This window comes from Phocoena phocoena, chromosome 2 (assembly GCF_963924675.1).
Source record: "Phocoena phocoena chromosome 2, mPhoPho1.1, whole genome shotgun sequence".
In the NCBI taxonomy this organism is placed as follows: domain Eukaryota; kingdom Metazoa; phylum Chordata; class Mammalia; order Artiodactyla; family Phocoenidae; genus Phocoena; species Phocoena phocoena.
In genome coordinates, this window is record NC_089220.1 from 28,078,381 (window position 1) to 28,103,164 (window position 24,784).

At 37.3% G+C, this 24,784-nt stretch overlaps 1 protein-coding gene across 2 annotated transcripts in view; it reads right to left on the minus strand.

Moving 5' to 3' along the window:
* The window catches only part of LIN52 (lin-52 DREAM MuvB core complex component), a 119,729-nt gene that overhangs the window by 86,214 nt on the left and 8,731 nt on the right, over window positions 1–24,784 (minus strand). For both annotated transcript variants that reach the window (XM_065872027.1, XM_065872028.1), the window contains exons 4-5: window positions 22,295–22,361; window positions 20,278–20,361 (exon numbers count right to left, since the gene is read on the minus strand). In XM_065872027.1, the coding sequence (XP_065728099.1) occupies window positions 20,278–20,361; window positions 22,295–22,361 (151 nt within the window). The remainder of the gene's footprint in view (window positions 1–20,277; window positions 20,362–22,294; window positions 22,362–24,784) is intronic.

Below are 24,784 nucleotides of genomic sequence, written 5' to 3' on the forward strand. Positions count from 1 at the left end.
GAATAGGTCTGTTTCCAATGACCAGGATCTTATAATTTCCAAGTCAGTTTTTCTCTGCACACTCACAACATGGCAGCTTGTTTCCCCAAAAAGGGCATGATGGGGGACAAAACAGAAGTCATGGTCTTTTTGTAACTAAATCTCAGAAGTAGCATTCCATTACTTTTGCTATCACTGATCCAGCCCACACTCAAGAGGAAAAGATCACACAAAGGCATAAATAAAGGCTGCCTACCACACCAGGGTTCTGTTTTTTTTTTAAAGGTCAGGTCTTTTATTTATTTATTTATTTTTGGCTGTGTTGGGTCTTCGTTGCAGTGCGCGGGCTTCTCATTGTGGTGGCTTCTCTTGCTGTGCAGCACAGGCTCTAGGCGCGCGGGCTTCAGTAGTTATGGCACGTGGGCTCAGTAGTTGTGGCACACGGGTTTAGCTGCTCTGTGGCATGTGGGATCTTCCCGGACCAGGGCTCAAACCCGTGTCCTCTGCATTGGCAGGCGGATTCTTAACCACTGTGCTACCAGGGAAGTCCCCAGGGTTCTGTTTTAATGTTACACATCTTCCCTGGCTGATCTCCTTCCCATCTGTGGCTTTAACTAGAACCTACAAACTGATGATGTCCAAAACTCTACTTCCTGTGCTCTAGATTCATACATTCAACTATCTCCTGGGTATACCCACCTAGATAGCCTACACTTACACTTACAACTGAATTCCCCAATCTTTCTTCTCAAAGGTGCTCTTCTTCCTATATTTACTCAAGCCAGAAACTTGAGTCACTCTTGATTCCTCATTCTTACTGCCCAGAACTCCCTGACACCAGTATATCCAATCAGTCACTAAGCCTTTCCATTCTACCACTCAGACTTCTAGAACCCATCCCTATTCTCCATTTTCACTGAGAAGTTAAAAGAAATCTAACTTGTCTCCCTGATACCATTTTTCTGTATTACCAATCCATCTTCTACCATGTTGGCAAAGTGAGCCTTTTAAGAAAGTAAATATGATTACATGCCTACTATGCTTAAAACTTCTCATATGCTGCCCATAATGATAACAACAGTTATTTTTTTTATTTTTTTTTTTTTGCGGTACGCGGGCCTCTCACTGTTGTGGCCTCTCCCGTTGCGGAGCACAGGCTCCAGACGTGCAGGCTCAGCGGCCATGGCCCACGGGCCCAGCCGCTCCGCGGCATGTGGGATCTTCCCAGACCGGGGTATGAACCCGTGTCCCCCACATCAGCAGGCGGACCCCCAACCACTGCGCCACCAGCGAAGCCCAACAGTTAATATTTATAAGCACCTATTAAGTGCCAATATTATGCTAAGGTTTTATAAATAATATTGTGTTAAATCATCAAAACAATACTCTAAGGTAACAGATCTCAAAGTGAATGGTCAGGAAACCTCTGGGGACCCTGAGGATCACTAAGCCCCTTTGAGAGGGTTCCTGAGTTCAAAACTATACATATGATACTAAGATGCCTTTTTCACATATTCTCTCACAAGTGAACAGTGAAGTTTTCTAGGGACTACCTAACAAAAGATAATCATAACATATTGAAAGAAGCAGCAGATATGAAAATCCAACTTTTTATCAATCCAAACATTACGGACATTTGAAAAATGTAAAAACTGCCACTCTTCTCAATATTTTTTGTTTGGAAAATAGTTATTCTTCATAAAAATATTTATGCTAACATGTAATGGGTTTATTCCTATTTTTAAATTAATTAGGGACTTCCCCAGTGGTGCAGTGGTTAAGAATCCTCCTGCCAATGCAGGGGACATGGGTTCAATCCCTGGTCTGGGAAGATCCCATATGCTGCAGAGCAACTAGGCCCGTGTGCCACAACTACTGAGCCTGCGCTCTAGAGCCCATGAGCCACAACTACTGTGCCCATGCGCCACAACTATTGAAGCTCACACGCCCTAGAGGCCACGCACTGCAACTACTGAGCCCACGTGCACCATAACTACTGAAGCCCACGCACTCTAGGGCCCCCGTGCCGCAACTATTGAGCCCACGTGCTACAACTACTGAAGCCTGCATGCCTAGAGCCCATGCTCCGCAACAAGAGAAGCCACCACAATGAGAAGCCCGCACACCACGACGAGTAGCACCTGCTCGCCACAATTACAGAAAGACCGCACGCAGCAATAAAGACCCAATGCAGCTAAAAATAAATTAAAAAGTAAATTAATAAATATTTAAAATTTTTCTGTTTTAATTTCTGAAACAGTAAATATACATATAACCCACATAAACAAGAACTCTTTGGGGTTACCATTAATTTTTAAGAGTGTAAAGAAGTCCTGACACCAAAAAGTTTAATAATTACTGTTCTAAGGTTTTCATCTCCATTTCACAAATGAAGAAACTAGGGCTTAGAAAATTAAGTTACTTGCCTAAGTGGTAGATTGAGATTCATAATAAAGCTGTATGACTCCAGAACCCAAGCTCTTAATCACTATTTTGTCCTTTCCTATTAGCTATTTATCACCTGGTTCCTACTTACTTATCTTCAGGTAATTGTTCTTCCCCTTAGGTTATATTCAGGTCATGCTTCTCTCCACTAGCCTTAGTTTCCTCAAACAGAGGTGTTTCTTAGACTATAGTTTGAAAATGCAATTCCTATAAGTTAGTATACTATAATAAGATAGTATACTCTTCCAAAGCTTTCTTTAAACTGGATAGACTTGGTCTTCCCTGGTGGCGCAGTGGTTGGGAGTCCGCCTGCCGATGCAGGGAACACGGGTTCGTGCCCCGGTCTGGGAGGATCCCGCATGCCGCGGAGCGGCTGGGCCTGTGAGCCATGGCCGCTGGGCCTGCGCGTCCGGAGCCTGTGCTCCGCAGGGGGAGAGGCCACAGCAGTGAGAGACCCGCGTAGCGCAAAAAAAAAAAAAAACTGGATAGACTTAAGTTTTGCAACCTACCAATTATAGATAAGATATAATTCCTTGGTTCTGGCCTCTTAAGAGGTTCTCTTCTCTGGTGGTCCAGTGGTTAGAACTCAGTGCTTTCACTGCCCAGGCCTGGGTTTAATCCCTGGTTGGGGAACTAAGATCCTGCAAGCTGGCAAGCTGGGCAATGAGCCAAAAAAAAGTTTCTTCTTAAAAACAATCTCCCAAAATGTCCAACAATTATACTAATCTTCCAGTGGACATGTTCTGGATCCATGAAATAGGGACTTAAAGTCATTGCTCACATGTTTTACATTAGTTACAATATACTCATTTATACAAAGGGTCTATGAACTTTAAAAGAAAAACTATGCTGAACAGTAAGCCCCTAAAGACTGTGTACAGTGCTAAAGCTGATTCCCTAAATCTTCACAACAAAGATGCCCAAACAAGCTCTTTTTCCTCAGGCTCTTTTTCCTTTTCTTTTTAGTTGACTGGGGAATTGGACACAGGTTCATTTTCACAAGATGTATCTCTAATCCCTATGAAGTTGTTGCCTTTTTTTTTTTAATGTTTAAAACTATTCCTCAAAAGAAACCTATCTAGCGGGCTCAACTGTTTCTAAAATAATCCACTGCACAGGGTGGATTTCCCACTCCAGGTCAAACTGTTAGGTCTATAAGCACAGCACTTATCTAAGTCATTAATAATCCAACTGAAATCAATGGCTCCAGTGTAATTTCCTGTGGTTTCCGCATCCCACCCAAACAACTTTTCTCTGTTCTAACAATTCTCCATTACTTAGATCTGCTGTTTCCATTTTATATTACCAATTCACTCTATATTTCTTATACCACTAGCCATAATGGTTTCCAAATACATACAAAAAGATATGCCTTCTGTTTTTACAATCAAGTGAAGCAAGTTTTAATTACTAATGTGAAACTAAAATCTTCCTCATTCTTTCTTTTCCTATACTAAAATCATTATATGCATCAACTGTGTTGTTAGTTCATTATACAAGTTCTTTTCTCATGTAGTGCCCAAGTCAGTCAACAGAGAAGACAGTTAAGATGCTTTGGTTTTTCAAGGAAAGTGGCTTTCCAAGGATTTGCAAATGACAAATGGTAACACATATAAAAATGCATCACTCAACAAGATTGTCAGGAAACTTACACATCAAATCAGGAAACCAGTGAGCTGAGGAAAACATACCTTCACTTTCTCTATTTGAATTTTTTCATTCAATAGCAATAATGATATTCTGATATTCCCAAGGGGGAGAAGAAGTGAGAGAAGAAAAGAACTAGCCAGCCCAAGTTACGCTAGTAATTTACTATTTATTTTTAAAATACTACAGCTTTGACATTATCACAACCTAAATTAAAATGACAGGGGTGGCATTAACAAAAAAGGAAAATATTGCCAAACTAAAATTCAAAATTTCTGTTTAAATTAGAGAAATCTGAATATGGATTGCATATCGGATAATCATATTGTATTATGTTAAATTTCTTCAGTGTGTTAACTGTATTGTAGATGTGTAGGAGAATGTCCTTGTCCTTAAGAAATAATGCTGAAGTATTTATGAAGTGTCATGGTGTCTGTAGCTAGTTCTCAAATAGCTCAAGAATAAAACAATAAAATTTAAAATTAAATATATATAGATAAAGCCAATGTGACAAATGTTAACAACTGATAAACAAGGAGAAGGTACACAAGTATTTATTGTACTATTCTTGAAACTTTTTAAAGAGATTTAAAACTTGACAAAACATAAATTTAAGAGAAAAAACAATCTTTGGTTCATTAAAATACACCATTAAGAAGGGGAAAAGGTAAGCCACAGAGTGGGGTAAGATATTAGCAATTTACATAACTGACGAAGGATGCATATCAGAGACATATAAAGAACACTTGCAAATCAATTTTTAAATTGACAATCCAGTTTTTAAAGAAGAGCAAGAGATACCAATAAGCACTTCACAAAAGAGGTTTTCCAAATGTTCAGTAAACATATGAAAAAGCAATCTCATCAGTCACTAGGGAAATGAAAATTAAAACTACATTGAGATACCATTCTATCTATTTTAATAGCTAGATATTAATAGACTGAGAATGTATCTGTTGGTAACAACAAAGAACAAATGAAATTGCCTGTGGGCTTGTAAACTGGTATAACCACTTTGGAAAACTGGAACTATCTACTAAAGCTAGATAGTTATACACACACACACATCCACAACCTAGCAATTCTGCTCCTCGTTATATACACAACAAAAATGCGTGTACCATAAAAAGACATATACCAAGAATGCGCATAGTATTTACTTGTAATAGGCAAAAGCTGGAAATAGTCCAAATGTCCATTATTAGTAGAATGAAAAAATTAATCACATTGTATTCTTACAATGATACACCACACAGCAATGAAAATAAGCAAATGACTGTTAAAGACAATGACATGGATGAATGTCATAATCAAAACATTGAGCAAAAGAAGCCAGAAACAAAAGAGTATACAGTTTGCGATGCCATTTATATAAAGCTCAAAAACAAGCAAAACTCTTTTATGATATTATAAGTCACAATAGTGCTTGCCTTTGGGCAAAGGGCAGGTAATGACTGAGAGGGGTATGAAGGAGGTATTATATATAGGAAAGGTTCTATTTCTTGATCTGTTCTGGGTGTGGTTATATGGGAGTGTTTTTATGAAAATTCATTGAGCTGTACCTTATAATTTGTGTACTTTTCTCTATGTATATTAGAATCCCATTTTGAAAACTTTATTAAAGAACAAAAAGATGATGGAACAGTGGAATATTTTTATATCCTGAATCTGAAGTCTTATTTTAGTTCTTTTCTCTTTGTATTCTGTATCCAAAACTTCAACCTGTCAAATTCAACTATTCTCTCAAAGGATTCTTCACTATTACCCAACCAATTTTAAATGTATTCTCCTATACTAGAGTCAATCAAATGTCACAGTTCTTCCTTTAAAAATATCATTCTATTTTTACATTATATTTCTCAAATCTTTTTCAGTTACACCAAACTTTGGCAGCTTTTGCCAAGCTTTTAATTTAGACTTACTGGTTAGAGATACTTCCCTTCTAGATACAAAAAGTCAATATTTTTCTAGATTTCCTACAGCAAAGTGCTCTGTCATCACCTATAAATTCTCATGCAATATCATCACCCTCCTAGATCATATTTCTGACACAAAACAGTATTACGAACTAAGAAAAAAAACAAAAGAAACTGATATTACATTTAAAACAAAAAAACACTCTTCATTTTGTTGAAATCTCTAGATGTCAAAAACTAAATGAATAAACAAACCAAAAAAAAAATCAGAAAATGTCAGTTTACTTCTCCAGGAGCAGAAACAGTCATTCTTACACCCAAAGCCTGGAAAGAAACTCAACTCATATGCATACCTACTGCAATTATTCCGTTCTCCTCTCCTCTTCTTCATAACAAAGCTATATATTCCAAGCCAAAAGGAAAAAAAATTATTAGGTCCATTTTACTTCTTGACCAAACAGCTGCAATTCCATTTAAGACTAACATACATTCTAAATGGTTCTTTGCGCCTACTGAGTAGTTAATACTAGAGTTCAGTTCTCCAGCTACAGGGAAGAATGGCTGAAAACATAAAGCTGGACAAAATCTTGGCCAAGGTTTGTTTATGAAAAGATGCCTCTTTTGCCAACTAACTCATCTCTTGCCCCTGACTTAACAGCTTACCATTCCTTTTGTTCCCAAACTTCTGGAAGGACATGCTAAGGATGGGAAATGAAGTATCATTAACTTTCACTTTGCTATTCATCACTTGCTTAAAATGATCAATTGTTGTTAATGGATCTAGTCATTTTTATTTAGAAACAGTCCATAAAAGAGTTTAAAATTTTAACTGTGCAGGATATTAGAAGATCTTTCAAGTAACTATAATTTTGTTTCTCATATGGGACATAATTTTTCTTTATTTTTTTAGATAGCTTTCCCCTATTCAGAATAGAATGTAACCATTGTTGATGATTTAGAAATTTCAGAAAAAAAATTTTTTTTAAATCACTCAAGATAGCCATTAAAACATACTGGTGTTTTTCCTTCCAGTCATTTGTCTACGCCCATGCTCTCAAAACAAAACAAAACAAAAGAGAAAAAAGAAAAGGAAGGAAAAAAACTGCTGACTTGTGTTCTGCAGTTTTTCATTTGCATTTTCACTTGCAATTATCCTTACATATAATGAGCATTCTTCTGTCCTTAAATGCTCTTTATTGCTTTAACAAGATTTTTAATGGCTATACTGTCTTCTACTGTATAAATAAACTATAATTCACTTGGTTATTCAATGTTGACTTTAAATTCTTTCACTATGTACATCCCCTTACCTATTATACATTTTGTAGAACTATGCAGAATGCTACTTTGAAACCAACCCCGAACAAATTAATTTAAGCCCTGCCTGCTTACCTCCATCCTTCTCCTCCCCACCCCCAAATCAGAAGAGAATAAAACACCCCACGCATTTTACGGTAAAATCCTCTTTGTGTGTAAAACCATTTCAGAGGCAATGTTGGGTTTATGAAATAACTTGACTAATGGATAAAAGATATGAATGCTTATAAGCCTTAAAGGTAATTTGAGGCTTTGTGTATCCTAATTTGTTAACCAAGGGAAAAATGAGAAATAATGGCATGTTTTTTTCCCCATTATCGTAATACATTTTTAAAAACAAAATACTTAAGACTAAGTTGAAAATTTCTAATTATAAGGAATACCCCTAATCCCTTCAAAGTGGGATTTCTAGATTTTATACTGTATTACTACCTAAATAGGATGCCATGCTAATGACTATGGTGAGATGGTATGGTAATGCATAAAACAAAGAAAACAACTGGTACTTGAGAAATGCAGATTACAACACTGCCCATACGGTGCTTTTGAATCAAGTTTGCTGGCTTTATTTTTCAGGTTAAAATAATTTAAATTATATTTTCTTCAATTCCAGTCCTTGTTAACAGAGATGATCAAGAAACATGAAAAAAGTTCATTTTTACAAGTGAAGAAATGAACATAAAAACAAGATATTAATATTCTGCCTATCAAGTTGCCAATGACTTTAAAAAATTATAATACTTGGTGTTAGCAAGGAGGTAGGGGTAGGAAGGGCCTTTCTGGAAGACAATTTGGCAGTATACTTCCTTCTCAATTAGAGATCCCACAAATCTCCAACTACATGTAAAATTCAGTCTTCACTCATAGGAAGACGTAACCCTGGCGCTGATATAATCCAAATGTTGCTGTTAATTAATAGATGCGTCAACATCAAATATTTTGGGCCAATTACAGTTATTCAAATGTAAACTACTGAAATTTTTTTCTAGTTAACAAAGATTTGGATGTCTACCATATACAATGGCCATAACAATTTCCTGAATAGCTATAGGTAGCTAACTGAATGAAAAAGAACTACTGTGGAAGAAAACTATGTGAACATAATTTATTCAACTGAGAGGCTTAATGATCTGCCAAAGCTTATAGGAACCCCAAAAATCCATTTCTGAAGTTATGAATATCCTATTTCACACACTCATTTCCCTGAGGAAACAAATAACTATCTAAAACATTACATGTTACCTAGGTGATGTGACTAGACAAAAGCATTGTTTTCATCCTGTTAATAACACCAACCTATACAAATGGCTTGTACTTATTTCTAAAACAATTCAGATGCCTGCCTACTAAGGGACATGTAAAAGAATTAGGTGATTTTTTTAGTTTAACCCAATCTCTCTCCTCTTTCTGACTTCCCTGTCATTAAGCAGGCTCAAAACATCATGGTAAACTCTAATCACAGTTTACCCCCTAAGATTCATCCAGACAGTTTACCTACCTAGTCCTGAAAATGATATACCTGAAACATCTACTGCTGGTATGCTTCTTTCCATTATCACTGCCACCATTCATTCAAGCCCTCAATTCTTCTTGCTGAACTCACAGTCCTTGCTAGCTTCCAGCCTCCTGTCTCTACCATTACATTCTGTCCTATGCATGATGCCTCTTAAAGGTGTGTGACTTCCCTACTCAGAAATTTTCAGTGGTAGAATTTTTAATGACACAGAAAAATACTTAAGATAGAATGAATGGGGAAAAAAGCATAGGCAAAAACTATATACATACACTATAGCCTCGGTTATGTTAAAAAGCATGTCTGTGTATACATATGGGAACAAGAAAAAATGTAAACACACACATCCCTACATAAAGAGAAAAGGGAGGGCCAGGAAACACATCAACTGTTAACAGTGGTTATCTCTTACTTGTAAGGCTATGGTCATTTCTACTTTCTTCTTTATAATAAACAGATTTGTGGTAAAGTGTCTTTTAGTAAATAAAATATCTCTACAAACCATCTATAATGAAAATATAGTTAATGTTATAGCCATTAAAATACTTTTTAAAGAATATTTCACATGCTCCCCATTACCTATGTCTAATTCCTCACCCCCAAGAGTACAAGGCCCTCCTCAGTCCAGCCCCCATCTCCCTACTCTTATTCCTTATGACCTCTAATATAAACTGGGCTCCTTAAAGACCAGATTAAATCACTCATACTGTTCCTTGAGCGTAGCTGTTCTTTCAAACTCTCCTTGCTCCAAATGTTCACTCCACCTGGAATATGGTCCCTTCCCATTTCCATCCATCAAAAACCTGTGTTGTTTAAGGTCTATTTTCAATGATCCAGAAATAGCAAATACTACCACACCCCTTTCCCTGGTCCACAGCAGACAACACTAATTGACTTATCTGAATCAAGATTCCTCAAAATCCTCAATTCAGCAGCCCTAGGAAATCCTTACTAATCAATCTACGTTGACATACAAAATGAAACTTATCTGCCATTCCTGTAGCAATCTAATGTAATTGCCTCTTCTCCCCTATCCCAAAAGTTCTTAGTACTCTATGGAGCTTATCTCCTCTACCTTCCATTCAGAATCATTTACTTGGGGCTTCCCTGGTGGCGCAGTGGTTGAGAGTCCGCCTGCCGAGGCAGGGGACACAGGTTTGTGCCCCAGTCTGGGAAGATCCCACATGCCACGGAGTGGCTAGGCCCGTGAACCATGGCCGCTGAGCCTGCGCGTCTGGAGCTTGTGCTCCGCAACGGGAGAGGCCACAACAGTGAGAGGCCCACGTACCACAAAAAACAAAAAAAACAAACAAGAAGGGAATTTTTTTTAATGTGGAGAGATGAAAAGGAAAAATAAAAAGTTAAAAATCAAGTAAGGCATCAACAAAGTTAGGCAAGTAGTCCAGTAAAGACATAAGAATTTGTACCTAAATCAGAAACCCAGTTCAAGAGATATGGGTAGAGGAAAAGCCAGAAGTACAGTAAGACTCATACTGCCATCTAGAGGTTAAAGGCTAGTGAAAAATCATTTTTCTCCTCAATCAATCAAGTACAATTAATTTAACTTTTAACTATTATAGATAGAGGTACAGGCTTTGTAAAGTAAGCCAGTCAAAGAAGTCTGATGTCAGGCCACAAAGAAGAATATCCAGGGTGTAAGAGTCCCACCTATTCTCTCCCTGCCCTCCTTCACAGATTAAAATAAGAAATTAAAAGAGCTAACTGTTCTTTAGAATTTTCTCTATATGGGAAACAATTTCTAACTACTACAAATGGTCACTTTTTCAAAAACCACATACCTAGATGGTGGAGAAGTCTACTTTACCACAGCCTAGCTTGGAAGCATAAGTTTTTCTTTGGTACCACCACCAAAGAAAGTTGTACCAGGGAATTCCCTGGTGGTCCAGTGCCTAGGGCTCTGAACTTCCACTGCAGGGAGTGAGGGTTCCATCCCTGGTTGGGGAACTAGGATCCTGCATGCCCCGCCACATGGACAAAAAATAAATAAAAAAGAAAGAAAAGAAAAGAAGAGAAAAGAGGGGCTTCCCTGGTGGCGCAGCGGTTGAGAGTCTGCCTGCCGATGCAGGGGACACGGGTTTGTGCCCCGGTTTCGGGAGGATCCCACATGCTGCAGAGCGGCTGGGCCCGTGAGTCATGGCCGGTGAGCCTGCGCGTCCAGAGCCTGTGCTCCGCAACGGGAAAGGCCACGGCAGTGAGAGAGGCCCACGTACCGAAGGAAAAAAAAAAAAAAAAAAGAAGAGAAAAGAGGGAGGAAAGAAGGAAGAAAGTTGTACCAAATAATTTCTGGTACAGACAACTTCATCAGTGTAGACTACAGGGATGACATAGGTTTTAATGGGGAAGTCTCAACCTTTTTTACAATAAAATGCTGCTTTTTAAAAACTGGTAAGTGATTAAATTTAGCCAAATAATAGTCCTACCGAAACAGCTAAATGAACATACAGGATTAAATGATAAATTAGCAGAAGCAACTACTTATATCAAAATAAGCTAAATTTCTTAAAGCTTTTTTAGACAGTAATATACTCAGTGTGATCTTATTTACTTAATAACTTTTTACCAATCTTTTCCTTATAATACAAGGTAATTTCAAACCAGTACAAGTAAATGAGTATAAATCAAATTGAGATTTTTATTATATGGTATATGGTGAAGTGTAATCAACAACAAATGCATCAGATTCAACCTCTTCATGATAAAAACACTCAACAAACTAAGAATAAAAGATAACATCCTCAGGGAGTTCTCTGGCAGTCCAGTGGTTAGGACTCCATGCTTTCACTGCCATGGCACGGGTTCAATCCCTGGTCAGGGAACTAAGATCCCACAAGCCTCACAGTGCAGCCAAAAAAAAAAGGATAACATCCTCAAACGGACAAAGGGCATGTACAGAAAACCTACTATCAGACTTAGTGCTTTCTCCCTAAGATCAGGAGGAACACAAGAATGTCCACTCTTGCCACTTCTATTTAACACTGTACTGGAATTTCTAGCCAGGGCAATTAGGCAAAAATTAAAAAAAAAAAAAGGAAAGGAAAAGAGAAAAGAAAGAAAGAAGGGAGGGAGGGAGGGAGGAAGAAAGGAAGGAAGGGCTGGATGATTGGAAATGAAGAAGTAAAATACCTCTATTTGGATATGACATAATTCTGTATAGAGAAAATCTTAAGTAATCTACTAAAACACAATTAGAACTAATAAGTGAGTTCAGTAAAGTTGCAGGATATAAGATCAATATACAAAAATTAATTGCATTTCTCTACAGTAGCAATGAGCAAACTGAAAATGAAATTAAGAAAACAATTCCATTTATAATAGCATCAAAAAATTAAAATACTTAGGAATAAATTTTAACAAATTAAGTGTAAAACTTATACTTTGAAAACTACAAAACATTGTTCAAAGAAATTAAAGGAGACCTGAATAAACAGAAAGACATACCACATTCATGAATCACCTTAATTTCATTAAGATGGCAATACTCCCCAAACTGATCTACAGATTCAATGCAATCCTTACCAAAATCCCAGCTGACCTCTTTGCAACAACTGACAAGTTAAAATTCCTATGGAAATTCATCGGATCCAGAATAGCCAAAAACAAATCTTGAAAAAGAAGAACAAAGTTGGAAAACTCACACATCCCAATTTCAAAACTTATTACAAAGTTACAGTAATCAAGACAGTGAGGGACTAGCATAAGGATAGAAATATAGGTCAATGGAATAGAACTGAGAATCCAGAAATAAACCCTCATGTTTATGGTCAATTGATTTTTAACAAAAATGCCAAGACAATTCAATGGGAAGGGAATAGTCTTTTCAACAAATGGTACTAAAACAACTGGATATCCACACTCAGAAGAATGAATTGGGAACCCTACTTCACAATATATATAAAAAATTAACCTAAAATGGATCAAATACCTAACTATAAGAGCTAAGAATAAAACTCTTAGAAGAAAGCACAGGCATAAATCTTTAGGACCTTAAATTAGGAAATGGTATCTTAGGTACGACATCAAAATGTAACCAACAAAAGAAATAACTGATAAATTGGACTTCATCAAAATTAAACTTTTGTGTCCAAAGAATACCATCCAGAAAGTAAGAAGACAACCCACAGAACGTAAGAAAACCTTTTGCAAATTATATATTGAATAAGCAACCTGTTTCTAGAATAAAGAACTCATATAACTCAATAATAAAAATACAAATAATCCAATTTTAAAATGGGCAAATGATCTGAATACAGTTCTCTAAAGAAGATATACAACTAGCCAATAAGCACATGAAAACATGCTCAATATCACTAGTTATTAGGCAAATGCAAATCCAAACCACAATGAGATATCACTTCTCATAATATATCCACTAGGATGGATTATGTAATAATTTTTAAAAAACAAATAATAAGTATTGGCAAGGTGTTGAGAAATTGGAACCTTCATACACTGCTGGTGGGAATGTTAAATGGTGAAGAGTCAGTATTGAAAATAGTCTGACAGTTCCTCCAAAGGTTAGATGTAGAGTTACCATATGACCCAGAAATTCCACTCCTAGTTATAAGCTAAAGAGAATGAAAACATATGTCCACATAAATACCTGTACATGAATGCTCACAGCAGCATTATTCACACTAGCTGAATAGAGGAAATAACCCAAATGTCCACCAACTAGTGGATAAACATAATGTGAATAACTGGTAGATAAATATATCTATACAGTAGAATATTATTCAATCCTAAAAATGAAATAAAGTATTGATACATGTTACAACATAGATGAACAATGAAAACACTATGTTAAGTGAAAGAAATCAGTCACAGAAGACCATATATTATATGATTCCATTTATATGAAATGTCCACAGTAGAAATTCATAGACACAGAAAGCATATCCTTGGTGGCCTAGGCCTATGGAGTTTGGGGGAAAATGAGGAGTGACTGCTAATGGGTACAGAATTTCTTTGAGGGGTGACGAATATGTTCTAAAATTGGTTGTGGTGATGGCTACACAACTCTGAATATACCCCAAATCATTGAATTGCACACTATTAATAAGTGAATTGCAGGGTATGTGAATTACACACCAGTAAAGCTATTATAAAAAAAAGGAAAAAGAAGAAATGCATCAGAACCCCAAGCTTTAGCCCTAGTTTCAAATGGCACGGTCTTCTGCTTTCCCAATCATCACATCCTATTTAAAAATATCTTGAATATAGCCAGTAAGTAGGTCATCTGCATAACTACTACAAGGTTTGTAGCTTTCAAAGACGGGGGAAACCTTTTTTAAAAAAGGACAAAAACTGTTGAAATCACTATTCAGTAGGATTTACTGGGTTCAATGGGTCTTAGGAATACAACAAGGTACGTTCTGTTGCAACTTAACATGACTAAATCAGGATCATGCCCAGATCATAATAGCAATGGAGTAGGGGTCAGGTAGAAGATAAAACCAAACCATTACCAACAAGCTTCACACTATCTTTACTATGGGTGGTTGATCATCCACTGTCATAAGAGAAAAATTTCAGACATTATGAGAACTTCAAATGTTACTTCTCATCACTAAAACACAGACTATCCAGAAAAAGAACAATTTCTAGAAGCTTCCATTTTTTCAGTTTTAAGTCAGTGGATTTCATTTTAAAAATCTGTCATTTTGGGACTTCCCTGGTGGCCCAGTGGTTAAGAATCCGCCTGCCAATGCAGGGGACCACAGGTTTGATCCCTGGTCTGGGAAGATCTCACATGCCGTGGAGCAACTAAGCCAGTGTGCCACAACTACTGAGCCTGAGCTCTAGAGCCCGCAAGCCACAACTACTGAGCGCATGCTCCACAGCTACTGAAGCCCGCGTGCCTAGAGCCCCTGCTCCGCAACAAGAGAAGCCACTGCAATGAGAAGCCCGCGCACAGCAAAGAAGAGTAGCCCCTGCTCGCAGCAACTAGAAAAAACCTGCACGCAGCAATGAAGAACCAATGCAGCCAAAAATAAAAATATATATACATAATAAAATAAATTTTTTTTAATCTGTCATTTCATCTAAAGGCATCAAGCAGTTCATGATGCATTCAATCAGCAAATACACATTGCATGTTTACCATATGCCAGGTACTCTGTGGGCTACAAAGACAGCCCCAAAATATGATTCTCACCTGAAAGAGTTACAATTAATCCAAGAGATAAGACATGTACCAAAAATCTCCCAGAATGATAAAATGAAACAAACGAACTGCTCTAGGAGCAATTTGGGAGGCCAAGAAAGCGATTTCACTTTCCAGATCAGGTATAAAAAGGAAAGGCTGATAAAAGAGGTAGATTCTGGCTGAATAATGAAGGACAAATAAAAGTCCTAATATTAGAAATAGGTCAGGGAGGGTTTTCTGAGAAAAAGGAATAGCATGAATAGAATTAAGAAGATGGGGGAGTGTTCCGGGAAGAATATTTCAAATGAGGACAATGCATGGTGTTTTGGTAGAGGAGAAGTCAGAAGGCTAGACATCAGGTTCGGCCCCGAGTGAAGAGGATTCTGAATGCCATGCTAAGGAATCTGAATTTTATCATATGGGTAATGAAGTACTACTAATGACTTAAGAGCAAAGGACAAACAGAAGCAAATGGTACTTTGGAAAAATTAACCTGTTAGTGGTAAAAAAGATGGACTGATATGAGGTAGTTGAAAGGCAGGGAGGGCAGTTAGAAGGTGACTACAATAGTTTCAGTAAACAGGAAGGACACTGAACTCAGATGGAAGTAACAGAAATGGAATTCTTTATATGGTAAGGCAGTATTTTATATTTCTATATTTTTCATGGGAATTTCACATAAATTAACTGCCCAAATCAAGTTAGAGGGCCCCAATCATGAAAAGCTATAAATACCTATACAAAACATTATTGCATTCCAAAATCTGCACACCAAAAGAGCTGTCTGAGACATAAAAATGTACCAAATCAAAGGGCAGGGTTCATCTTCCAAAAGACACAATCTAGTTATTATCAGCCCTAGAAGGTTCACATTATCTCTATACTAACATTTAACAATGCTCCAGGGAAGTGACAAACAATCTTTTGAGGACAAATATTTTTTGCATTTTTTTCTTTCCATCATCTTTATCAGTGCAGATATTTGCATGAAAACAGGATCACTGGTCCTTGGGGATTCATCAGTTCCTATTGCTTATTTTTCATCCATGTCATCCTCTCAATTAATGCAGGAAAGAGGATTGAGAGAAACTTCGAAACACCAGATTAGGGTGTCAAGTAAATGTCAACCCCTAGAGTAGATGAATAATCTGTAAGGACAAAAAAAAGATCTTGTTTTTATGCAAATACACTATACACAATAAAACAAAGAGTTTGTATCCAAGAAGTCCACTCCGTATCAATGTGATTCTTTCCAATTCTAAATTTAAAAACTATTTTCTGTATGTCAGCTAATTGTTATGATTGGGGAAAATAACAATCAGTAGCAAAGCACTGCTACAGAAGTTGAAAGAAGGTTGAATTTTGAACTAGAAAATAATTTTGAAAACTCTCAGCTGTGCTCATGGAACTCATCTGGCAGAATTTTGGTTCCATGCTTAAGGTGACTAAACTAGGTGACTTCAAACCCCGACCTCCAAAGCCTTAAGTTTCAGAAATATAAATACTTAACAATAATAATGATTTTAACTGTGTGGATTAAAAACTGAAACAAACCACACCAAGTTTTTGATTCTGTGGAAAGACATTAACACAGATTTATTGATGCTCAGAGAACCGACTCATTATTCTAAAAACTGATAAAGAGAAAGAATCATTCATCCAGTAAGAACAGCTTTCAAGGTAATAAATAATACATAGTCGATAAGATAAAGTTCTTTACAGAAAAATTCTAGCTAATAAGAAGGAATGACAGAATTAGTGTATTACCATTTCGCAACCTATAATAAAACAGTGAATTTAGGCAGTTTTCAAAGGCTGCTAAAACTCTGGGTGTAAGGGTGATGAAGAATTTTACAATGAATAATAGATGAGGCTAGCAATACCTTTATCAATGAATTAATCTTAACATCACAAAGAAAGACAAGCAGACATGATGTACCCTTCTATAGGATGTATACAACACCATTTATGAAATACTCTTGCCAAATTAAAAATAAAAATCAATCCTGTATCTATGTGAGCTTCTAGATCTAGTTACTGGGAAATAAAAAGGGATAGATGGACATATTAAGCACTACCACAGGGATGTAAGCAAAAGTTCCAGAATGTGGAAAATTCTACAGAACAAATAACGAATAATAATAAATGGCAAAGGAAAATAAACAGGAGGTGGAACTCTGACAGATTAAAAGAGACTTAAGAGGGGCTTCCCTGGTGGTGCAGTGGTTGAGAGTCTGCCTGCCGATGCAGGGGACGCAGGTTCGTGCCCCGGTCCGGGAAGATCCCACATGCCGCAGAGCGGCTGGGCCCATGAGCCATGGCCGCTGAGCCTGCGCGTCCGGAGCCTGTGCTCTGCAACGGGAGAGGCCACAACAGTGAGAGGCCCGCGTACCGCAAAAAAAAAAAAAAAAAAAAAAAAAAAAAAAAAAGAGACTTAAGAAACATATCAAATACAGTACCTTATTTAAATCCTGATTCAAACCAATCAACTATATAAAGACAGTTGAGTCAACCAGGGAAATCTGAATCCTGATTGGCTATCTGATGACATTAAGCAAGTATATTAAAATTTTTTAGGCACAATAATGGAATTGTAGTTATACTAAAAAAAAAAGGAGAGAGAGAGAGAAAGAGAGTCCTTGTCTTTTGGATTCACATATGAAGTTATTTGGTAGTGAGACGATATGATGCCTGAGATTTGCTTTTAAGTAATTATGTAGGTTGGTATAAGTGAAACAGATTGGCCATATGCTAACTAGTGAAGCCAAGTCACAAGTATATGAGGTCAATATTCTACTCTCTCTCCTTTGGTATATGTTTAAAATTTTCCATAATAAAAAGTGGGGGAAAAATACTTCATTATCTTTCTCAGTAGGAAAATAGAAAAAGAAAAACTAATCAGAGGAAATTTAGTAATTTTATCTACAACAAACTAGAGACAACACTGTTGAAAAACACATTTGGTAATATAGCACCTTCTTGATATAATGAGCATAAAACTTTATTTCATAAGAAAAATTGACACAGAGAGATAAAGGATTGATCGCTGTGATCATTACAGCATGTATTATCCAGAGCTAGAAACAGAATCAAGTTCTATACTGTACAAGTCTCCCATTCATGAATTTAATAATCACAGGGCTTTCATTATAAACCCTTGAGGTCCATGACATACACGGTAATCAGCAATTTTGCCAAGACATAAACGTTAATCACGAGAAATAAATGACTAGTACACAGAGGAGTTAGGTAACAATGAGTGAACCTAGCAGACCACCTAGCAACCATACCAAAGCAGTTTTTTGTTTTCTGCTCCTTGATTCATGAAGTGATTAAAAAATGTTTTCTTGGTAAAAGAATGTCACCTGCTAATGACAGTAATGGAAATAAAGAAAATATAAAGAGGACTAAGGAAGTGTTGTCTATTAGTAAAAAATTAGAAGTTTTAAATTAAATTTTAAAGTGAAATGTTGAATTTGGTAGTAAAATCAATGATGTGGACAAATCCACTATATGCTCTATAAACAAGAGAAACAATTTGTGAAACTATTGTTGGGATTGTGCTAATCAGTACAAAACTTGCAGTTCTGAAGAAAGTTATAAGCTATAGCAGCCTCTCAAAAATGTGCATTTATGAATGTCTCTGGAGGTACATATCCAAGGAGAACAAAGTTCTAACCACTCTAATTATGTTGAGTATTTCTTTCAATTACAAAATGAAAATTTTCTACAATTCCTTTTCCAGTTTTATAATGAATACAGTATGGAAAGAGATATAGTTTCTAAAGAAATAATTTTAAGCTAAAAGAATGGACAGCAGACAGGAATAGACGAGAACTTTAAAAGCATTACTCATGCTAGCAGATTATGTTCTTGGTCTGTTATATAACCCTTCCTTTGGGGAAGCAATCCTCCCCTATTGCATTCCACATGACTTGAGTCAGACTAACCATTCCAACCTGCCTCTGCAGCCAGGCCCCAGGCCTGGCCCATCTCGGTGCTCTTTGCTACTTGGCCAAAGGACTGGTTCCAGGATAGATATGTGAGCCAAGATGGAACAGTCAGAGTCCTCCCCAGGACCTTTCTTCTGGAATATTCAGAAAAGATGTTCTTTCCTTTGGGATTACAAGATTTAAAGACATGAACTGGGGGGGCTTCCCTGGTGGCGCAGTGGTTGAGAGTCCGCCTGCCGATGCGGGGGACACGGGTTCGTGCCCCGGTCCGGGAGGATCCCACGTGCCGCGGAGCGGCTGCGCCCGTGGGCCGTGGCCGCTGAGCCTGCGCGTCCAGAGCCTGTGCTCCGCAACGGGAGAGGCCACAACAGTGAGAGGCCCGTGTACCGCAAAAAAAAAAAAGACATGAACTGGAGTTCCTACTGGCCACCTTCCCCAGTGCTAGATCAAAGAAGAATAATAACTCATGAGTGAAGCAGAGCTTTGAGATGCAAAACTCAAAAAGTAAGAACAAGAGCACATTCCAAAGACATTATTAAGAGTCATGGATCTGGGGAGGGATGGACTGGGAGTTTGGGATTAGTAGATGCAAACTATTACATTTAGAATGGATAAACAAGGTCCTACTGTATAGCACAGGGAGCTATATCAAATCTCCTGAGATAAACCATAATGGAAAAGAACATAAAAAAGAATGCATATACATGTATAACTGAGTCACTTTGCTGTACAGCAGAAATTACTACAACATTGTAAATCAACTATACTTCAGAGACTTCCCTGGTGGTCCAGTGGCTAAGACTCCCCACTCCCAATGCAGGGGACCCAGGTTCGATCCCTGGTCAGGGAACTAGATCCCAAATGCCACAACTAAGAGTTCACATGCCGCAACTAAAGATCCCGCATGCCACAGCGAAGAACCTGCGTGCCACAACTAAGACCTGGCGCAGCTAAATAAATAAATAATATTTTTAAAAAACTATACTTCAATAAAAAGTAAATAAATAATGAGTCATGGCTCTAGAGATGCTCAAAGCTATTTCTACTCCTACAATTTTGATTTATGTGAATAAAATCCTTCTTTTGCTTAAGCTAGTTTGACGACATTCTATCACTTAAAACTAAGAGCTTCCAATATATTTTCATTGTACGGCGAAAAACAACTTGTAACCTAGTAAACTCAGTAATTATTCCAGCACACTCTATCATAAGTGGCATACTTTTAATTACAATGGCTTCTTACCTTTAAAACACCTAATAAAGATACTTTCTGAATTATGACAGAACTCATCATGAAATATACAACATGCAACCCTGAATAAATGTGATTTGGGTACTCACACTCATCCAGCCCCAACTGATAGGCCAGGTTCTGAAGGCCTCGTACCTTCTCCATCAAATTAGCTGTGGTGAGGCTCCCCAGTTCTGAAACAGAATCATTTATTTCATTACCATTTCTTTCCACTGCTTTCTAGTAACAACTCATTCAGGTTGCAAATCCTTGTTATAAAAGTTTTCAAGTTTAATTCCTATAGAAAAATAGAAAATGGATTCATCTCTTCTCATCCAATCATTCCCCCTACACACACACACACATACACACACACACACACACACAGGCATACCAGTGAATTTTCCACCACTGCAAAATGCCTCAGATGAGCTTACCCACTTAATAAGAAGAGAGTCATCATAGACACAATAGCAAATTATGTGTTTTATCCTGAGGATCCTTTTATTACATTCATTTTGCCAATCACACAAAATGAATACACCATTAAAATATGAAACTTGTGATCCGACACAGAATTGAGAAAGCCTACAGACAGATCTCTGTCTCACTGTCATCTACAAGTCCTCATTATTCCAATTAATAAAACAGCAATAAAACACTCTTCCCTATTTCCCTAAGTTTAGAAAACAAAGACTAAATATTAATCCAAACTTTGCCTTCAAATCAAATTCCTATAAAAATTTTTATGTTTACCAGATAAGAAGACAGTATACTTAAAATAAAAACTTACTTTCCGAGATTTTCCTTTAAATAGCACCCAATTCCTTTTAGGTTTTAGACATAGGTCAATTTGCATGAAACATAATGCTCTGATCCCTTACTAAAACTTTAAAGTTTCCTTAGAAAATACATGCTGATGGGATATTATATAAATGTCTGTTTGGAACATTACAACAATGAACCCGAGATGCCCTTGAGACTTAATTTTCCCTTGGCTGGAGGAGGGGATCTGCTTTTAAGCATTTCATGCAGAAGAATGAATTACTTCTGAAGTCAAATAGAGGTGTTATTTTCTGCAACTAATCATGCCACACTCATTATCTATATCTGGCATAAGTAGGTTTTCTTGATCTGTTCAGCTGCTTAAATAGCTTAAGAATTCCAGATTTTTTACCTTAACTTCAGTCTATTACTTCACAACCATCATGAATCTTATCACCAGAAGGATGATAAAAAAATTAAATAAAGTAGAGCAAAATCAAAGAAAATTAATGTTTTTTAATTTAAATTTCTACTTTGTGGTTGAGTTCCAAGTCATTTATCAGACAACAATATTCACTACTTACAGTATTCTTTATGAGAGAAATTGATGAGATAGAAAGAACTAAAAGACAGCTCTTAACCCACTAAGGGGCTCTCAGTTAATAGTCCTGGCAGCAATATATGGCAGTAAATCCTAAATAAAGCACTTGTGTTATAGCGGTAAGAGACTAGTCTTAAAAAGAGCACGGTTTGCGGCTTCCCTGGTGGCGCAGTGGTTGAGAGTCTGCCTGCTAATGCAGGGGACACGGGTTCATGCCCCGGTCCGGGAAGATCCCACATGCCGTGAAGCGGCTGGGCCCGTGAGCCACGGCCACTGAGCCTGCATGTCCAGAGCCTGTACTGCACAACGGGAGAGGCCACAACAGTGAGAGGCCCATGGGAAAAAAAAAAAAAAAAAAAATCAGGGTTTAAATTTTAACTCTTTCTAATAAACCTTGGTTAATAAGTTAACCTCCCGAAACTTAGATATCATACCTAATTCACAGGACCTGTATGAGAATTAAATAAGAAAATTTATGTAAGAGCTTTTACTTAACTCTAAGCATCATACAAAATAAAGTTAGTATTAAGGGAATTTAGCAGCAGAAGAAATCATTATTACTGAGTCTTGAACTGGCAGGATTTCTACACATGGAAAAGTAGAGAAGGGCATTTAGACATGAAGAACCATGAATAAGGATGGTTAAATAGGCAATTTGAAGCCAAGAATACTGGTAAGGGAATGAGAGAAAAATTGGAATGGTAGTTTGTTGAGGAGCATAAATGTCAGGTTAAAGGTTAAACGTCACCAGCGCTGCTTACCTTTCAACATGTCGATATCATCACGTTCTATTTCAGCCATCCATTTGGGTGGAGAGCTAGTAATAGGCTGTCAGAAAATAAGAATATATCCGTTCAGATATAAGCAAAGTATGAAGAGACCCTACTCTTCTTTCTTATAAGAAAAGGAGTTTTTCACACAGCCTTTAGGTTGTTTGAAAATACTGGCAAATTATAATTTCAAAGACCTAGATTTCTCCAGGTTCAGATATGGCCTACAAATAGAACCCTTAGAAAATAATACTGCTCATCTTTAAAAGCTGGTTTTAAAGAAATGATCTTGGAAGAATCAGGTCTGACCACTGTTACTGTTGTATGCATAAAAGATTGGTATAGTTGTGAAAGAAATTACTTGAAATTCAGTACTGGTGAAAGCCTCCAACTGAACTGTTTGAAACAATAATCAGGAAGTAACATTCTCTGGCAGAGGAGAAGATTCAAAGAACCAAAAATGAGAAAATCTTCAATCTGAATGAGAGAAGATTGGAATGATCATTACTTGAAATTTCATTTTATTTTAAAAATTTCAGAAAACTTTAGAATTTTAAGTTTCTTTTCATTTCTGAAAGTGAACTTACAAAACTTACAAAACATGCAAGAGAACCCATTCTTAGAATAGGAGTAACAGTTTTCAATCCTGGTTGCACATGAGAATCATCTGTGTAACTATAAAAAAATACAGACAACTAGGCCATAACCCAGATGTACTGATTTAGAATATCAGGGTTTAGGAGAGGGTCCCGTGGAAAGAATGGAGCAAGGGCATTACATATGTATTTTTTATTATTTATTTATTTTTATTTTTTTTTGCGGTATGCGGGCCTCTCACTGTTATGGCCTCCCGTCGTGGAGCACAGGCTCCGGACGCGCAGGCTCAGTGGCCATGGCTCACGGGCCCAGCCGCTCCGCGGCATGTGGGATCTTCCCGGACGGGGGCACGAACCTGTGTCCTCTGCATCGGCAGGCAGACTCTCAACCACTGCGCCACCAGGGAAGCCCTCTTTTTCTTTTTTTTAAATTCTAGTATAACTGCCATATAACATTATATTAGTTTCCGGTGTATAGCATAATAATTCAATATTTGTGTAAACTGTGAAATGATTGCCACAATAAGTCCAGTTAACATCTATCACCATACATGGCTACAAAAATTTTTTTCTTGTGATGAGAACTTTTAAGATCTATTCTCTTAGCAACTTTCAAATATGCAATACAGTATTACTAACTATAGTCACCATGCTGTACATTACAAATCCAGGACTTATTTATTCCTTTTCCTTTTTTAAAAATTAACATTTATTTGGCACTCTGTGACAAGCAGAACACTTTATATGCATCATGTCATTTAATTTCCAAATCAACCCTATGAAACAGGTATTATTATCCTCCTCATTTTACAAATTAAAAAAAAAACAGATGTATAGTAAGATTATAAATCACTTGCCTCAGGTCACAAAGCTGTTGGAGCCAGGATTCAAAACCCATGAAGTCTGAGTTCAAAAACCACTACCCTATACTACCTCACCTTGAAGGCTCTAGGTCAAATTCACCACTTCTACCCCAGCAGGGAATCGGACTATACCAGGGGATCTTAACCTGGGGCCCTGGGATGGCCCTGAACCCCTAGAAACAAAACTCAATATATATGTGCATACTTCTAGGGAAAAAGTGTAGATATTTAATCAGATTTTCAAAAAACACCATGCTCTAATAAAAGTTTTCAAAAAAACACTTATTTATGTTTACAACTTAAAGTACTTAGTTGTAACGCATATAATTAACTAAACTAAAAATTCATTATGAATGAGAATTTAAGAAAATTAAATCAGGTACTTTCTACTCAATCTACTAGATAAAAGCTGATCTAATAATAATAGCTACAATGTACTGTTTATTAGTTCTTGGCAGTATGCAAAGCGTTTTACATGCATTATGGCATTTTATACTAAGTTCTATGAGGTACTTTCAGATGAGAAAACTAAGGCTCAAAAATGTTAGGAGGGCTTCCCCGGTGGCGCAGTGGTTGAGAGTTTGCCTGCCAATGTAGGGGACACAGGTTCGTGCCCCGGTCCGGGAGGATCCCACATGCCACGAAGTGGCTGGGCCTGTGAGCCATGGCCGCTGAGCCTGTGCGTCCGGAGCCTGTGCTCCGCAACGGGAGAGGCCATAGCAGTGAGAGGCCTGCGTACCGCAAAAAAAAAAAAAAAAAAAATGTTAGGAAACTTGCTCATGTCACAGATAGTAAAGTAGCAGATTCAGGACTCAAATCCAAGTGTGTCTGACTCCAAAACCCTATGCTATCCTTTACTCCTCATGCTCAGGCCTTCCTGGATGCTAAAGTAGCACACTCCAGCTTTCATACAATCCTAGCTCCTGAAAAAATGAAAGAGGCTACTGTGGGAAGCCGTTGTTCTGCCATGCCGCAGATAACGTGGAAGCCGTTGTTCTGCCATGTTGCAGATAATGCTTATC